General features: G+C 46.2%; 2 protein-coding genes across 2 annotated transcripts; one reads left to right on the top strand and one right to left on the bottom strand.

The window, feature by feature from the left end:
- Positions 1-2,111: 2,111 nt before the first annotated feature.
- On the top strand, positions 2,112-5,712 carry LOC140065175 (manganese-dependent ADP-ribose/CDP-alcohol diphosphatase-like). The gene is made up of 4 exons (XM_072112740.1): positions 2,112-2,239; positions 3,803-4,365; positions 4,541-4,657; positions 4,744-5,712. The coding sequence occupies exons 1-4, from the start codon at positions 2,133-2,135 to the stop codon at positions 5,046-5,048; spliced, it is 1,092 nt and encodes a 363-aa protein (XP_071968841.1). The 5' UTR covers positions 2,112-2,132; the 3' UTR covers positions 5,049-5,712.
- Positions 5,713-8,938: 3,226 nt separating this feature from the next.
- Positions 8,939-14,967, bottom strand: LOC140065174 (E3 ubiquitin-protein ligase TRIM7-like). The gene has a single exon (XM_072112738.1). The coding sequence runs from the start codon at positions 11,420-11,422 to the stop codon at positions 9,932-9,934; it is 1,491 nt and encodes a 496-aa protein (XP_071968839.1). The 5' UTR covers positions 11,423-14,967; the 3' UTR covers positions 8,939-9,931.
- Positions 14,968-15,140: the final 173 nt, after the last annotated feature.

Below are 15,140 nucleotides of genomic sequence, written 5' to 3'. Positions count from 1 at the left end.
TGATGGGGTCCGTGTAGATCTCCAGGCAGATGGAGCAGATCAGCTCAGCTTTGAGGTCAGCAGCGGCCATCACCAAGACTGAGGCATCAAGAAAGACGGTGGCAAAGATGTCATGTCAACCGAGTCAACATCTCCAGGAACCTCACATCACACAGGTCAGAGGAGAAACACAAAGTCTACCTAGAAACCCACAAGGAAGTACAGAGGACACACAACACCGTCTCCATAGACGACAATACACAGATGTCACCAGTGCGAACAGCACAAGTGTATAGAAAGCCGAACATACAACGCCCCCTACAGGCAGATCATCACCGCACCCAACATCAGACTAACAAGCACAACTACACAGACACAGCACAGTATATATATATTATAACATAGGGCAGTATTATAGTAGTAATATATCTGTACATAGGGGGCAGTATTATAGTAGTAATATATCTGTACATAGGGGGCAGTATTATAGTAGTTATATCCCTGTACATAGGGGGCAGTATAATAGTAGATATATTCTTGTACATAGAGGGCAGTATTATAGTAGTTATATTCTTGTACATAGGGGGCAGTATTATAGTAGTTATATTCCTGTACATAGGGGGCAGTATTATAGTAGTTATATTCCTGTACATAGGGGGCAGTATTATAGTAGTTATATTCCTGTACATAGGGACAGTATTATAGTAGTTATATTCCTGTACATAGGGGGCAGTATTATAGTAGTTATATTCCTGTACATAGGGGGCAGTATTATAGTAGTTATATTCTTGTACATAGAGGGCAGTATTATAGTAGTTATATTCCTGTACATAGGGGGCAGTATTATAGTAGTTATATTCTTGTACATAGAGGGCAGTATTATAGTAGTTATATTCCTGTACATAGGGGGCAGTATTATAGTAGTTATATTCTTGTACATAGGGGGCAGTATTATAGTAGTTATATTCTTGTACATAGGGGCAGTATTATAGTAGTTATATTCTTGTACATAGGGGGCAGTATTATATTAGATATATTCCTGTACATAGGAGGCAGTATTATAGTAGTTATATTCCTGTACATAGGGGGCAGTATTATAGTAGTTATATTCTTGTACATAGAGGGCAGTATTATAGTAGTTATATTCTTGTACATAGGGGCAGTATTATAGTAGTTATATTCCTGTACATAGGAGGCAGTATTATAGTAGTTATATTCCTGTACATAGGGGGCAGTATTATAGTAGTTATATTCCTGTACATAGGTGGCAGTATTATAGTAGTTATATTCCTGTACATAGGGGGCAGTATTATAGTAGTTATATTCTTGTACATAGGTGGCAGTATTATAGTAGTTATATCCTGTACATAGGGGGCAGTATTATAGTAGTTATATCCTGTACATAGGGGGCAGTATTATAGTAGTTATATCCCTGTACATAGGGGGCAGTATTATAGTAGTTATATTCCTGTACATAGGGGGCAGTATTATAGTAGTTATATCCTGTACATAGGGGGCAGTATTATAGTAGTTATATTCCTGTACATAGGGGGCAGTATTATAGTAGTTATATTCCTGTACATAGGGGGCAGTATTATAGTAGTTATATTCCTGTACATAGGGGGCAGTATTATAGTAGTTATATTCTTGTACATAGGGGGCAGTATTATAGTAGTTATATTCCTGTACATAGGGGGCAGTATTATAGTAGTTATTATCTTGTACATAGGGGTAGTATTATAGTAGTTATATTCTTGTACATAGGGGGCAGTATTATAGTAGTTATATTCTTGTACATAGGGGCCAGTATTATAGTAGTTATATTCCTGTACATAGGGGGCAGTATTATAGTAGTTATATTCTTGTACATAGGGGGCAGTTTTATACTTGTAGTATAAGATATATCTTTAGTTGCATCTGGTCCTGGGAAAGCTGGGTGATAAGTGATGTGTGACAGTCTCTGTACTTGTTATGGCCGGTGACGTCTTGTTGTGTATAATATGACAGATTCTCCGGTGATTGTCCGGGGATTGGGGCGATGTTGTTGTGGGGGAGAGGGGGGAGGGTAAGTTGAGGGTTTATGTTATTTTGGGGTCAGTGATCTCACGTTGAGCCGCTGTTAGTCCTGGCAGTGATGTCATCCTGATGGTGTAATGTGCCCGGCCGGGTTTGGCTCCTTCCTCTCGGTCACACGCTGCAGGGCGGGTCTGAGTATAAGTGAAGAACTGGAGTCACGGAAGAGCAGACGCTGCGATCCAGGGTAAGAGAAACTTCCATTGCTGTATGACGGGGCTATCAACAGTGTATAACTCCCATCATCCCTGACCCCAGGAGCTCACAATCTAATCTCCTATCCCACACAATGTATCACTCCCATCATCCCTGACCCCAGGAGCTCACAATCTAATCTCCTATCCCACACAATGTATCACTCCCATCATCCCTGACCCCAGGAGCTCACAATCTAATCTCCTATCCCACACAATGTATCACTCCCATCATCCCCGACCCCAGGAGCTCACAATCTAATCTCCTATCACACTCAATGTATCACTCCCATCATCCCTGACCCCAAGAGCTCACAATCTAATCTCCTATCACACTCAATGTATCACTCCCATCATCCCTGACCCCAGGAGCTCGCAATCTAATCTCCTATCACACTCAATGTATCACTCCCATCATCCCTGACCCCAAGAGCTCACAATCTAATCTCCTATCACACTCAATGTATCATTCCCATCATCCCTGACCCCAGGAGCTCACAATCTAATCTATCACTCCCATCATTCCTGACCCCAGGAGCTCACAACTTAATCTCCCATCACACACAAAGCGGCGCAAATCGGAAATATTCGGGTAACACGTCGGGAAAATGCGAATCGGGCCCTTAGTAAATGACCCCCAATGTATCATTCTTATCATCACTCACACCAGGAGCTCACAATCTAATCTCCTAACACTCCCATTATCCCTGACCCCAGGAGCTCACAATCTAATCTCCTATCAGACAATGTATCACTCCCATCATCCCTGACCCCAGGAGCTCACTATCTAATCTCCTATCATACACAATGTATCACTCCCATCATCCCTGACCCCCAGGAGCTCACAATCTAATCTCCTATCAGACAATGTATCACTCCCATCATCCCTGACCCCAGGAGCTCACAATCTAATCTCCTATCAGACCATGTATCACTCCCATCATCCCTGACCCCAGGAGCTCACAATCTAATCTCCTATCACTCCCATCATCCCTGACCCCCAGGAGCTCACAATCTAATCTCCTATCAGACCATGTATCACTCCCATCATCCCTGACCCCAGGAGCTCACAATCTAATCTCCTATCAGACCATGTATCACTCCCATCATCCCTGACCCCAGGAGCTCACAATCTAATCTCCTATCACTCCCATCATCCCTGACCCCCAGGAGCTCACAATCTAATCTCCTATCAGACAATGTATCACTCCCATCATCCCTGACCCCAGGAGCTCACAATCTAATCTCCTATCAGACCATGTATCACTCCCATCATCCCTGACCCCAGGAGCTCACAATCTAATCTCCTATCACTCCCATCATCCCTGACCCCCAGGAGCTCACAATCTAATCTCCTATCAGACCATGTATCACTCCCATCATCCCTGACCCCCAGGAGCTCACAATCTAATCTCCTATCAGACCATGTATCACTCCCATCATCCCTGAGCTCAGTAGAAGGCTTCCAGTAGCACCCGGGGCTCTTCTTCCCTCTTCGGTGACTCGGAGATGTGGCCGGTGGTTGGATAATTTGCCTTTGCTCTTCTTCTCCGTAGGATGGGGGAACTACAGAAGGACGTGAGAGTTGTGGTTGGCCATAGTCTCCCCTACTTCACTTTTGGGGTCATAGCAGATATTCAATATGCAGATAAACCTGATGGACTGAGCGGCTGGAGGACCATGAGATACTACCAGGAGAGCTGCTCCCACCTCTGCCGCGCCATCCAGGAGTGGAACATGGAGGACACGAGGCCTAGGTTTGTCCTACAACTTGGGGACATCATTGATGGCTTCAACAAGAGAGGCAACAAATCTGAAGATTCCCTGGCCAAGGTCCTCGCCATCACCAGGACAGCGCTGATGCCTTTCCATCACGTCTGGGGCAACCATGAACTTTATAACTTCAGCAGGGAATATTTGATGAAGTCAAGGCTGAACACAACATGGATGGAGGATAGAAGACAAGACAAAGGGACCTCCAGCACAGAGGACTACTACGCCTATCACTTCAGCCCTCACACTAACTTCAGGTTCATTGTGGTGGACACTTACGACTTGAGTGTCCTTGGCCGGAATAGGACCAATGATAAGCACCTGATGTCGGAGGCTTTCCTAATGAGTAAGCAGCATACTATCCCTGGTCATGGTCCTCTACAGGCATGTAGTCACTCTCCAGGGGAATGGACCATAGTTATGGAAACCCTGAGGAGATCCCAGCAGGTCGTCTCCATAACTTTGTGTCCATCTTGTTCCATCTTCAGTAGAATCTAAGTTTTGTGTTCTTCCCTTTGTAGATGGGACTGGATATCACATGATGACCTATAATGGTGGCCTGGGCCAGGAGCAGTTGGCTTGGCTCAATGATGTCCTCACTTATTCCGACAAGAGTGGTGAGAAGGTGGTCATCGCTGGTAAGTGCCTCATCATGGAGGAAGTTTCTAGAGAGTGATATCTGGTAGGTGACCTATTACTCACTGGTGCTCCATCCTCTTCGTAGGTCACATCCCAGTCCACCCAAAAGCTAAGCGCAGCCCCTGCTTGGTATGGAACTACCAGGAGGTCCTCAGAGTCCTCCAGGCCCACCACAGTGTTGTCTGCTACCTCGCTGGACACGACCACAGTGGTGGATACCACCAGGACTCCTATGGAATACACCACGTCACCATGGAGGGGGTCATCGAGTCACCCCCTGGCTCCAATGCTTTTGGAACAATCTACGCTTATGAAGACAGGCTTTTCCTTCGAGGTGGTGGGAGGGTAAGAGACCGCTACTTACCTTATCGTAAGGTGGACACCACTTGACAAAATGTAAAGGGGAACTCCAACTTTTTGTGTCTCTGACCCTTCATATTTGACCTGGCCGGGATGACGAGACAGTGTGATGTCAGAAGAAGTTGTGATGGACCCTTCCAGGCCCAGAAGAAGACAAGAAAATGAAGGACATCCTGGATATTTAAGATTATTTACTACTGGTCCACGTGTTTTAAGATGTTAATATTGAGTAATGATAATTCTATACAGTGTCTTATAAACCTCCCATACTGTGCCTTACTGTGATATTACACTAATGCCTTAAAGGGGTTGGCCAGAATTTAGTGATGATGACCTATTCCCCACACCTGGCCCCAGCACCAATCATCATAAGGTTGGGCCATCAATATTCAATCCTGGCCGCCCCTTTGAATAACTCAGGCTCTGCAATGCCTTCACTGATCCATACATTAGGGCCATACATTGTCCTCACAATGGACACATCATAGAGTTGAGGGTCTCTGGACCCTTGTGAGATGAGTGTCCAGGGGAGGGACAAAGAATCATCATTCAGGGGCCTAATTCTATGTATTTGCTGTGATGCCCATCCTGGACTCTGCACTTCACTCCTTGTAAAGAGGGAAATGTTTTCATTTTCTTTTGTTCATATTTTTATGATAAAGATGGAGAATATTTATTAATAAACTTCTGTTATTTTTGCACTGATGGGTATGGTTTTTGTGGGATTTTCATGGGAGGTCCTTGGCTTGGTCTTCATGGGAGGTCCCTGTCCTGGTCTTCATGGGAGGTCCCTGTCCTGGTCTTCATGGGAGGTCCTTGTCCTGGTCTTCATGGGAGGTCCTTGTCCTGGTCTTTAGAGGAGGTTCTTGACCTGGTCTTTATGAGAGATCCTTAGACTGGTCTAAATGGGAGTTCCCCCCTGGTCTTCATAGGAGATCCTTAGCCTGGTCTTCATGGGAGGTCCTTGTCCTGGTCTTCATGGGAGGTCCTTGTCCTGGTCTTCATGGAAGGTCCTTGTCCTGGTCTTCTTGGGAGGTCCTTGTCCTGGTCTTCTTGGGAGGTCCTTGTCCTGGTCTTCATGGGAGGTCCTTGTCCTGGTCTTCATGGGAGGTCCTTGTAATGGTTTTTATAGGAGGTTCTTGACCTGGTCTTTATGAGATATCCTTAGACTGGTCTAAATGGGAGTTCCCCGGCCTGGTCTTCATGTGAGGTCTTTAGCCTGGTCTTCATGGGAGATCCTTAGCCTGGTCTTCATGGGAGGTCCTTGTCTTGGTCTTCATGGGAATTCCTGGTCTGGTTTTAATGAGAGATCCTTCGGCTGGTTTTTATAATAGTTTCTTGACCTGGTCTTTATGAAAGATTATTAATTTGGTCTTTATAGGAGATCCTTAGCCTGGTCTTTATAGGACATTCTTAGCCTGGTCTTCATGAGAGGTCTTTGTCCTGGTCTTCATGGAAGTTCCTGGCCTGGTCTCCATGAGAGATCCTTAGGCTGGTCTTTATAGGAGGTTCTTGACTTGATCTTTATGAGTGATTCTTAGACTGGTCTTCATGGGAGTATCCTGGCCTGGTCTTCATGGGAGGTCTTCAACCTGTTCTTCATGCTCCTGAGATGTGCGGGACATACCTCACCTGGCACAAATTGTGACCACACCCCAGGGTGACCTGTGTAGACGTTAAGGTAGATGGAGCTGGTCAGATCATCCCTCAGATCTGTAGGTGCTGTGATGGAGGCATTAGGAGATACAAAGGGCATGTCTCATAGAGGCACTAAGAGACCGACGTAGGTAAGAGGTTTTATTTGAAGTAGGACGCAGTTTTCAAACACTGATCAATAATTCCTGATGTCATGTCTGGGAAATAAGGGATGAGCCGTGACTCAGTGTTAGACTGGATGCCTAGGGCCGATCCCACTGCTAAAATACATATACGAGAGTCTGGGATCATGGAGTTTCGAGGCACGGGGGGGGGGGGGGTAGTGATACATACATACATACATGGCTTGTGGTTTGTAAACTGAGGCAGCAGGAGTGACGTGATGTTGGGGATGTTATAGGGTTTCCTGAGCTCCTGAAGATGACTGGGCTGTGGTTAGGGATGTTAAAATCAGCCTCAAAGTTTCCAATTAATAGCTGATTATTATTATTTATAGAGCAGCAGTAATCCCCATGGTGCTGTACAATCAGTAAGGGGTCATAGACATTACATTAAAGGGAACCTGTCACCACATTTTTCACAAATACAGGTAATGACAGGTTCCCATAGAGCCCTAGTAACTAACTGACAGGTTTCTTATAGCTATAAATTCTTCCCCTGGGATTCCCATACTTTCAACTTTATAGTTTTACCTGGTATCTAAGCATGGCTACAGCGAGTCCATGTGGGCGTGGCTACAGCGAGTCCATGTGGGTGTGGCTACAGCGAGTCCAGGTGGGCGGGCTGAACCAGCAGCTCCTCTCCATCCTATCTCTGTGTGCAGCTGTAATGTCATGTGACCAGGGTGACATCATCGCAGGTCCTACAGCTTTTGTAGCATTAGAAAACTGTACACCAAGCATATAACTCACAAAATCACATCATATTGTATCACATGGACTCACAGCAGCCTGCATGGAGAGGAGTAGAAGTCCGTGGAGGCTGTTGTGATTGATATATGTGGTCAGATATGTACATGGAGTACAGTTTGCTAATGTTAAGTAGCTTAAAAACCTTTGATGGAAATCCTAGGCTTTGTATTATAGAGCAGACACTATGGGGCGCATTTACTAAAGGTTCGACGGATGCATTTTCGTCTGGTTTCCCGACAATTTCCATTTTGCGACGAATTGCCCCGGGATTGCCCATGCGATTGGCAGATTTTGGCGCATCGGTGCCGGCTTGCACGCGTCAGAAATGGGGGGGGGGGCATCGGACAACGCGCAGGATTTAACATTTAAAATTGTGTCACAAGACAAGCACTTACATGCACTGGAAAGAAGAAGGTGAACTCTGGCGGACCTCAGTGCAGAAGCGACGGATGCAGGAACTCGGGCGCATGACCTTAGTGAATCGCAGCAGACCCGAATCCTCGTCGGACAACGGGTAAGTAAGTCTGCCCCAATATTCTAATAACCCCTATATATATGTCTCATAAATATATACAATCAGGGACTATACCACACACACATAATATATAGTAGCAGTGACTACACCACACACACATTAATATATGCCAGCAGTGACTACACCACACACTTAATATATAGCAGCAGTGACTAGACCATACACACATTAATATATACCAGCAGTGACTACACCAAACACATAATATATACCAGCAGTGACTACACCACACACATAATATATACCAGCAGTGACTACACCACACACATAATATATACCAGCAGTGACTACACCACACACATAATATATACCAGCAGTGACTACACCACACACATAATATATACCAGCAGTGACTACACCACACACATAATATATACCAGCAGTGACTACACCACACACATAATATATACCAGCAGTGACTACACCACACACACATTAATATATACCAGCAGTGACTACCCCACACCCATTATATATACCAGCAAAATTTACTGCACATTACTATAATAACTGTTCCTTACAAAAGGGCTGCCTCTTTCCTCTGCCTTGGGGTCTTCATCCCGGTGGGCTCCTCACTGGTGACAATTCTTCTCCTTTAGTTATAGATCCTCATGATGCCTTTCCCACCCAACCCCTTGCAGCTGATCTCCACACTTACAGTATATTGTCCTCTGGATAACACAGAACCCCCTTCCATTAAATTATATACAGCACAGCAGCCCCCCCCCCCACTGTTTATTTACATAATACAACAGCCCCTGCCCCCTTTATTAACATAGTACAGCAGCCCTCCCCTCATTAATATATGATGGGACAACAAGCCATGTTTGGGTCCCTATACCGTATCTGGTTGAATCTTAAAAAAATGAATACAAAAATGATAAACTTTATTGAATTTTCAAAAGTGTCCTGTCTGTCTGTACATCCACGTGCAGGGTTGTGGACACGACATCCATGGAAGATCTCCCCCCCTTTCCTCCTACATATCCCCAGTACGGGGGTCCCGTCTAGTTTGGGCTTCAGTCTTAGAGTCTCTTTAAGAAGTCTGGTGACGTCTCGGAGGACAAAGTGTTAATGTGAGTGTAGCCGCCCTCGCTGTTGTCAGCCGGAGTCCTGTGGTATGTAGGGGCCGCTATCTGGAGGGGTAAAGGCTATTGAGGGAGCAGGGTCCGACTCACCGGGACCACAACCCCCAACATCTCAGACCCAAACAATCGGCGGTCTATATGAAGGTCTGGGGTCTATAGATAAAGGTGAAGCCCCCCCCCCATGACAGCCCCCAGCCCGGATCATCCTCCTGCACATAAGATCTGCCCCTGTAAAGCTGTGATTGTTATACTGGGTACATCCACAGGGGGCGATAGTGAGACACGACACAGGGGGTAGCATGGTGCTTTATTCTACAATAATACATTGCTCTGTGGACCGTCCCTTTAAGAAGTTCTATCCGTACAGCAAATCACCAGGAGAGCAGAAGACTTATCTATACAATCTATAGGAGAATATGGACTCCACTGACAGCCCCGTGTATGCAGCTCTGGCTGTGACTGGAGCACATGATGTGTGACACTGAGACATTATAGTGCCCGTATATATCGCTATATGTTATAATAACCCGGATATAATGCAGATTAGGGGCTTTACCCCCTGCCCCAAGCTAAGGAGGGGGTGGAATCTAGGGAGGGGCCGCCCTTGTCCCTCTTGGTCCACATGAATGAGCCAAGACACCGAAACTGAACATCTATATCCCGTGGGTCACATAGAGTGTTCTCCCCCGGCTGCAGCAGCGCCCCCTCCTGGCCGGGGTCTTACTAGTCATATGGTCGTCTCTGGTTCAGTAACATCCAGGCATCACCATGAGAATCCACCCAGAGACTGAAGACGGCATGGAGAGGCTCGGTGAAGGTGGTGGTGAAGGTGTGCAGGTGCCGGACGGGGTCACTCAGCTCATGGAAGGAGAGGTGACCCGCCTCATAGTCCAGGTACACCCCAAAACGCTGACAGGTGAGCTCCTCAGGTAACTCTATCACCTTACAGGCATGCATAGCCGAGTACTGATTCCTCCACTTGCACAGGACCCATGATTTGTCACTGCACCCCACGTAGGAGCGGAAGCCTTTCCTGGCGATGCTGGGGTACGCCACGCCGAAGCGCCAACTCCCCCACTTACTTGTCTCCAACGTCCAGAAATGTCTCCCCTTTGAGAAGACGGTTTCGCTCAACACCTGGTGGTTTCTGAACCTTTTTTGGGTCTTTGGCTTTGGTCTTTGATCTTCTTTCCAATAAATGGAACTCAAGGGAGATATACGAAAGGAGATGTCAATGTTATTCCCGGCCGTGTCCTCGTCCAGGAGGATCCCCACCTCCCTGTTCATGAAGCAGCCATTACAGTCAGCGCTGAGGACATCCACAGTATTATAGTGCAAAATCAGAGCAGCGTCCAGATGAGGAGCCTCTCCAGCGTCCTGGAAGACCACATCTCCACCACCAGATTCTGGATCCTTTAGCTTGGAGACTGCCGATGGATCATATGATGAGGTACACGGCTCCTTGATGGTCAGAATGGTCTTTGACTCATCCTTCTTTGAGTCCAGCTCTTGGATCTCATCATGACATGGGGCTGAGACCTGCTCCACCTGCCCGAAGACCTTACTCAAGACCTTCTTCTCCAGATCTTCCAAGTGTTTCCTCAGTTCCTGAAACAGCAGACTGACCTTCGTTACAAGACCACTTGGTTCTAGTTGATGTTCCACCAGATCTTGTGATTTTGATGATGAAGGTTCCTTCTTCTTCATGGAGGCCTCGTATACAGACTCCACCCGGTGTCCTCTGTGGAGTCTACTAATGCAGTGAGCACAGATGTTGGTGTCGTCATCCAGGCAGTGAAATGTGTTTGGCCTCATGTGGATGGGGCATCTACTGACGTTGGGATGGACTTGGCCTGGAGACTTGCTGAGGGCCATTAGGTGGTCCAAGCACAGAGAGCCTCCGTCCTGGGGGCAGAATTTGATGGTGGGTATGGGAGACTGGTTACACGTGAATACGATGCCTGTGGTATCATCGTCTTGGGGGGCGAACATGAAGTGAAAAGCCATTCTGCAGGTTTGGTCTCTTTGTGGTCTGAAGTGTAAAGTCTCACATTTTGGGCAGTTGGGAAGTCCAGCGTCCCCCGGCTTCTCCAGCTCACGCCCGATGCACCCCCTGCAGAAGGAGTGTCCACATCTCAGCAATGACGTCTCATTATATGCCTCCGAGCAGATGGAGCACCGCATGTGGCTCCTTAGATAAGGAGATGAAATCATCCTCAGAGATCCGGTGATGAGGTCCCGCTGCTCCTGCTTCTCTCTACTCTGAAGTCTCAGCTGTTGCACCCAAAACCTCCGGATATGAGCGGGGAGGATCCTGGGTGGACATCACAGTGACGTGAGCTGCGGGCGGGAGAGGAGCAGAGCTGGAGATGGGGAGGGGAGTTAGAGCAGCAGAGCTCAGCTGTGCCACTGGATGATGGGGGTAGTCGTATGCTGGATACAGTCAGCATGCAGGATCTCGGTGTCTTCTACTCCATGGAGTTTCCCAGATATAGCGGAGATGTATTTGTTAAAAGGTAATGATCTTGCCTGATGTGATCTCTGTGGCTTTACAGGGGACTGCACCTATGATTGGGCGCATCACAGGAACCAAGGTCATTGTCACTGCAGAGAGGGGGGTGCGGGTCCTAAACTCACCCACAACTTCTGTCACCTACCTAACAAGCTTCAAAACCCTTATGGTCAGGGACTTCTAGTTCACAAATCCTACACTCACTGAGTGCACAGGAAAGATGTCAAACAGCAGATAACAGAGAGACAAGCGAGGTCAGAACAAACCAAGATGGCGGCAAGGTACAGAATCAAGAGTCAAGAGATTAGTCAAGTAAACATAGCAGAGGTCAGATACAGAGTATAGCAACATCAAGGAAAAGGGACAACAAGTGTCAGCAACCTGAAATCAGGACTGAGCAAATACATAAAGGAGGTCCTGGACACCGCCCCCAGCTTGTAATTTACATGTAATAATAACTCCTCCTCCATCGGGTTCTACAGCATGTAGCCTGCTGTTTCAGGGCAATTTACTAAACATGCCCCCCCAGCACCTGGACGTAAATATATATATTGCCCCTCAAAATGAATTATCACATACATTGTGACTCAGAGTTGGTATATGCAGTACACCCCCAAATACAGTGATTTCCCCTATAGAGTGTTGCTTGATAATTTTTGGATATTGATTGACAGGTCTGCCCTTTCCTCCTGACCACACATCCTATTGTCTTCTTCAGGTGAAGTTTGTCTTTACTTATATGCACACACAGTTCCAGACGCAGCCTCAGTACAAAATACAGCACCAGAACCAAGCTCAATATTTAAATAGAGCAACAGAACCAGGCTCAGTACAGAACCATAACAGCAGAACCAAGCACTGCGCAGAAATACAGCACCACAACTGAGCTTGGGATGTAAATTCACCACCAAAACCAACCAACATACATCAATTCTTCACCAGCACCAAGCTCAGTAGAGAAACACAGCTCCAGAACCGAGCTCTGTACAGAAAATCAGAACCAGAACCAACCTTAGTAAAGAAATACAGCAATACTGTAGAAGCTGGCTCCCTGCAGAAATACAACACCAGAACAAACCTGTGAACAGAAACCCAGCACCAAAGCCAAGCTCAGTATACAAATACAGCACCAGCACTGAGCTTTCTATAGAAATCAGAACCTGAACTAAGCTCTGTACAGAAATAAAGTACCAGAACCAAGTGCCATGCAGAACTACAGCACAAAATGCAAATCTGTTCAGAAATGTAGCAGCACAAGAGTCCAAGCGATACAACATTTACATATCCATGAGGTCTCCTTAGATTTTGGAGCAGGTGCGGTCAGAGGCGGGATTATTTACACACTCTATGGCAGAAGTTTTTTCTGTTTAGCAGTTTATTGGTTCTGGATTCCGGATTATTATATACATTTCATAGATCCCATCAGGCCACGAGCGGAAGGACCCGGCATTTCCTGCCCCCGTCCAGCAGCGTATGGCAGAATTATATCAGCCCCGAAATACAATATTTTTATTTTCGGTATTTTTTAACTTAACAATAAATTGACATAAAGAAAAGTTACAGGAGACATAGAAGAAGGTGTCATGTAGACCCCACTGACCACCTAGGATCATGTCCACCACAATCCCGGCTGAAGCTGGAGGAGAAGCATCAGAATCCGGGACGTCGTCCAGAACGGAATGTCCCGAGGAGTCCAAGTAGCAACAAATGTGTCCAATCCGTGACCAAATAAGGCGGCGAGATATTCCATGGCAAACATTTCCCGTGATTGAGGAAGAAGATCCGGAACGGAAGTCAGTAATTCATCTCTACAGTAGGGAGTAAACACTGAGCTGTGGTTAGTACATGTAGAAGCGTCTGTACTCTTAAAGGGGTTGTCCAGGCTTTGCAGATAAAGTTATCTTTCCCTCCTTCGATGCTCCCGTTGTCCCGCACTGCCGCCCCTTTGGGCCATACCACTGATTCTTTACAGAGGCAGACGCTGCCATCCAATGGCTTCAGGTTGCCTGGTACAGCATTAAAGGAAACCTACCACTTGAAGTGGCAGGTATAAGAGGGAACTACCGAGCACCAGCTCAGGGTGAGCTGGTGGCGGAGCTTATTTTTGTTAGTGTTTTAAACCGCAGTATCGCGGTTTAAAACACTTTTTAAACTTTATGGCCGAAGCTGCTTTCTATAGGTCACACACACAAGGAGCAGGAAAGTGCTGGGAGACAAATGTCCTGGTCACATTGATCGTCTCCTACTGATCCCAATACATAATAAGGCCAGAAATATCCTGGTCACTAAGGAGTTAACATGACTGCGGGATGTGACGGAATCTGTGATGTCACGGAATGTTCCGTTGGCTCCTCCCCCTGCATTATGACATTAATATGTAGTACTGCATCCTCCAACTAATATATAGTACTGCAACCTCTCTATAATACATAGTACTGCAGCCCCTTCTATAATATATAGTACTGCAACCTCTCTATAATACATAGTACTGCAGCCCCTTCTATAATATATAGTACTGCAACCTCTCTATAATACATAGTACTGCAGCCCCCTCTATAATATATAGTACTGCAACCCCTCTCATTAATATGTAGTACTGCAGCCCCACATTTTCTGGGTAGCAGCGAAAGAGGGAGCAGGGATCCCAACCTCCAACATCTCAGACCCATAAAATCTGTGGTCTATATAAAGGTCTGGGGTCTGTATAGATAAGGGTGACAACCCCCAGCCCGGATCATCCCATCACAGCAATCCCTCATTAATATCCTGCTTCCCCCTCATTAATATGAGGGACTGCAGCCCCCCTTATAAATATTTAGTGCTGAAGCCCCACTTATTAATTTGTAGTACTGCAGCTTCCCTCTATAATACATAGAACAGCACCCCCTCATTAATATGTAGTGCTGCATCCCAATCAATAATATGCAGCACTGCAGCCCCCTCTATGATATATACTACTGCAGTCTCCCTTTATAATTTGTAGAACAGCACCCCCTCATTGATATGTAGTACTGCATCCCCCCAACTAATATATAGTACTGCAACCTCTCTCATTAACATGTAGTACTGAAGCCCCCTCTATATAATGAAGTATTGCAGCCCCCTCATTAATATGTAGTAATGCACTTCCCGTTAAAATATGGAGAACTGCAATCCCTCTCTATAATTTATAGTACTGCAGCCCCCCTCATTAATCTGTAGTACTGCAGCCCCCCTCATTAATCTGTAGTACTGCAGCCCCCCTCATTAACCTGTAATACTGCAGCCCCCTCATTAATCTGTAGTACTGCAGCCCCCTCATTAATCTGTAATACTGCAGCCCCCTCCATCTTCTGTAGTACTGCAGCCCCCCTCATTTACCTGTAATACTGCAGCCCCCTCATTAATCTGTAATACTGCAGCCCCCTCTATCATATGTAG

The sequence above is a fragment of the Engystomops pustulosus genome, chromosome 6 (assembly GCF_040894005.1).
Source record: "Engystomops pustulosus chromosome 6, aEngPut4.maternal, whole genome shotgun sequence".
Classification (NCBI taxonomy): Eukaryota; Metazoa; Chordata; class Amphibia; order Anura; family Leptodactylidae; genus Engystomops; species Engystomops pustulosus.
The sequence above is the reverse complement of the archived record's forward strand: the minus strand, read 5'-3'. Positions and strand labels throughout refer to the sequence as shown.